Here is a 3,128-nt window from a genome sequence, read left to right on the forward strand (position 1 = left end):
AAAAAAAAAAAAAAAAAAAGACTGTTTATAAAAAAAAGAAAGAAAAGGAAAAAAGGGAGGGAGGGAGGGAGGAAAGAGAGAGAGGAGACAGGGGAGAAGGTGAGGGTGAGAGAGGAAGAATGGAAAAGGAAAGGAAAGGAGCTCTCAGATATGCCTGGGTTTGAATCCTGGCTCTACCGCTTATTAACTGTGTGATTTTTGTGCAAGATATTTAACCTTGCTGGGAGATAATAAACAACCTTTTTTAGAGGATTGTTAGGACACTTCCCTAAGATACACAAAGGCTTGTTCTATTTCCAGCAGTTGAGAGCAGCTCTAAAAGTGTATTATTCTACATAATATTCTTTTCCTTTACCCTTATAAAGTTCTTGAGTGGTTCCACCTTATTTGTAACTACACATGCAAATATGTGAGAAAGGAAACCAAGTTCAAATATAAGGTGCCCTTGCTGGGCTAGGTGCTGGGCACCTGTAGTACCAGTTCCTAGGGAGACCGAGGTAGGAGGATCCCTTGAGCCCAGAAGTTGGAGGCTCCAGTGAGCTATGACAGCGCCGGTGACTAGACTCTGCACTCCAGCCTGGGCAACACAGTGAGGCCCTATCTCTATAAACAAAAAAGTAGTTATAAGCTGCCCAGAAGCCAAATGATTAAAGGGTGAGTAGGTTTTAGAGACTGACAGAAGTAGTGGTCACAGTCTTTACTTTCCAGCTGTGTTAACTTCTGGGGACTTGCACCACCTGTCTAGGCCTCAGCTGCTTTAAGCATAAAGATGAAACAATAACACAAGATTGCTGTGAGCATGCTGCACGTGAACGTCCCACGCACGGAGTCATGTTCACTAAACTCTAATCTCCCTTCATTTCCCTAATGTGACAGGCCTCCCAAGCCCTAAAGAACCCGACCACGAGACAAGGAAAACAAAGAAAACTCAGGAGCGCTCAGATTCTGAACCCGGTTCCCCTTCCCCAAGCCGGGGAGGTTGTTTCTTCCTGAACCCTTCGCCAAACGTGGGCCCCAGGAGTAGGGGAGCAAATCGCTTCTAGCCCTCGCTCGGATTAAGTACCCCAGTTTATCCATCCCTCCACCCTCCACCCGTCTCTAAAATCCCTAAAGAAGGGTCCACCGAGCGAAGCTCTGGGGTTCCTTTTCTCTGTCGAGTTAAGTTCTCTCCCTCTCACCTCAATACCCCGAGGCTTCTCCATGAAACCTAAGTCAGTTCCTCCAACCGTCACCAGGTGCTGGAAGCCATATTGGCCTCGCTACTCTACGGGGCGCGCTCATTGGCCGCCTCCCTGAGCTATGGGCCAATCACGCTGCAGGGAAAAGGAAAAGCCGGTTCCGCGCCCGCCTGCCCCCTCCTCCCGCTGGGGGCGGAGAAGCCGCTGGCGGTTGTGGGACTTGTAGTTCTCCCCTAGGTGCGGGGAGGGGCGTTACCATAGCGACGTGGAAATTCCAGGGGCGTTGGCCTTGGCAAGACTTGCGTTGACTGTTCTTGTTCTTTTTTTATTTCTTTTTTTGAGACGGAGTCTCACTATGTCACCCTAGGTAGAGTGCTGTGGCGTCACAGCTCACAGCAACCTCAAACTCTTGGGAGGCTGAGGCAAAATAATTGCTTAAACCAAAGAGTGGGGGGGGGGGTAGTGCCTCTGGCTCAGTGGGTAGGGAGCCAGCCCCATATACTGAGGATGGTGGGTTCAAACCCAACCCCAGCCAAACTGCAGCAACAACAACAAAAAATAGTGGGGCGTTGTGGTGGGTGCCTGTAGGGTTAGCTATTCAGGAGGCTGAGGCAAGAGAATCACCTAAGCCCAGGAGTTGGAGATTGCTGTGAGCAGTGTGATGCCACGGCGCTCTACTGAGGGCAATAAAAGTGAGACAGAGTCTCACTTAAAAAAAAAAAAAGACCTAGTGATGTGTGTGGCTATGTATCTGCACAGCCACGCCATGCATTGCAGTGCTGAGTGGTAAGGAAGACTGGAATACCTTTTATCTGCCACAGCTCCTTTCTCTGAGCTGTTCACACTCACAGGCATCTTACTGCCATGTGAACGGCTAGGGGAAAGGAGTTCAGGCATCCCTAGCACCAGCCCCACCAACAAGGTCGGCTCCCCCTGTCAGGTTCCAGAAGAAGATGACTTAACTGTATTTGAATAAATGTAGATTATTGTATTATACTTAATAAAAATAAGACATCCCCTGAAAATAAGCCCTAGTGTGTCTTCTTGAGAAAAAATAAATATAAGACAGTATCTTACTTTCGGGGAAACACGGTAGCACTGTGGGAGGCAAATATGGGAGGATCACTTGAGCCCAGATGTTTGAGGCCGTAATGAGCTATGATGATGCCACTGCATTCTAGCTGAGGCAACAGGGCAAGACTCTGCCTCCAAAAATAATCTTTTTTTTTTTTTTTGAGACACAGTCTTACTTTGTGGCCCTTGGTAGAGTGCCATGGCATAATAGCTGACAGCAACCTCCAACTCTTAACCTCAAGTGATCCTCTTGGCTCAGCCTCCCAAATAGCTGGGACTATAGATGCCCATCACAACATGGAGTCTTGCTCTTGCTCAGGCAGGTTTTGAACTCCTAAGCTCAAGCAATCCACCTGCCTCAGCCTCCCAGAATGCTAGGATCATAGGTGTGGGCCACCATACCTGGCCTCCAAAAATCATTTTTAAAAGTAAATAAATAGACACTAGGAGGGCAGCTACCAATCAAGAGTAATAACCTTTATAAGTTGTTTGATTTTTGATTAATATTTTCAAAGCACAACCATGAATTTCATAGGCAGAAAATCTGCTAGCAACAAATTATCTTATTCATCCATGTGCTGTCCTGGACTCTGGGGAAATACAAGAGAACATCTCTGTTCTTAAGGAGTTTACTGCCTCCTGCAGGGATACAATGAAAACTAAATCAACAAACAGCTGAGAAGGAATTTAGCACTGCAGTAACTGAGAATGGGGAAGGGAGCTCCTGGAGAGAGAATGGGGAAAACACCTAGATTTGCAGAAGGAGAAGCCATTTAGAAGGAGGTGTTGGGGAACAGCGTTCCAGGCCCAGTTTTTTTTTTTTCTTTTTTTGACGGAGCCTCAAGCTATCCCCCTGGGTAGAGTGCCATGGCATCA

General features: G+C 47.3%; 1 protein-coding gene across 1 annotated transcript in view; it reads right to left on the reverse strand.

Annotated features, from left to right (window-relative positions):
* L3MBTL2 (L3MBTL2, polycomb repressive complex 1 subunit) overlaps positions 1-1,348 on the reverse strand; it is a 25,249-nt gene extending 23,901 nt beyond the window's left edge. The window contains exon 1 of the mRNA XM_003783166.3: positions 1,179-1,348. Within this exon, the coding sequence (XP_003783214.1) occupies positions 1,179-1,202 (24 nt within the window). The 5' untranslated portion in view covers positions 1,203-1,348. The remainder of the gene's footprint in view (positions 1-1,178) is intronic.
* Positions 1,349-3,128: the final 1,780 nt, after the last annotated feature.

Source organism: Otolemur garnettii, unplaced genomic scaffold (genome assembly GCF_000181295.1).
Source record: "Otolemur garnettii isolate 467f Iridium unplaced genomic scaffold, OtoGar3 scaffold00007, whole genome shotgun sequence".
Taxonomy (NCBI): domain Eukaryota; kingdom Metazoa; phylum Chordata; class Mammalia; order Primates; family Galagidae; genus Otolemur; species Otolemur garnettii.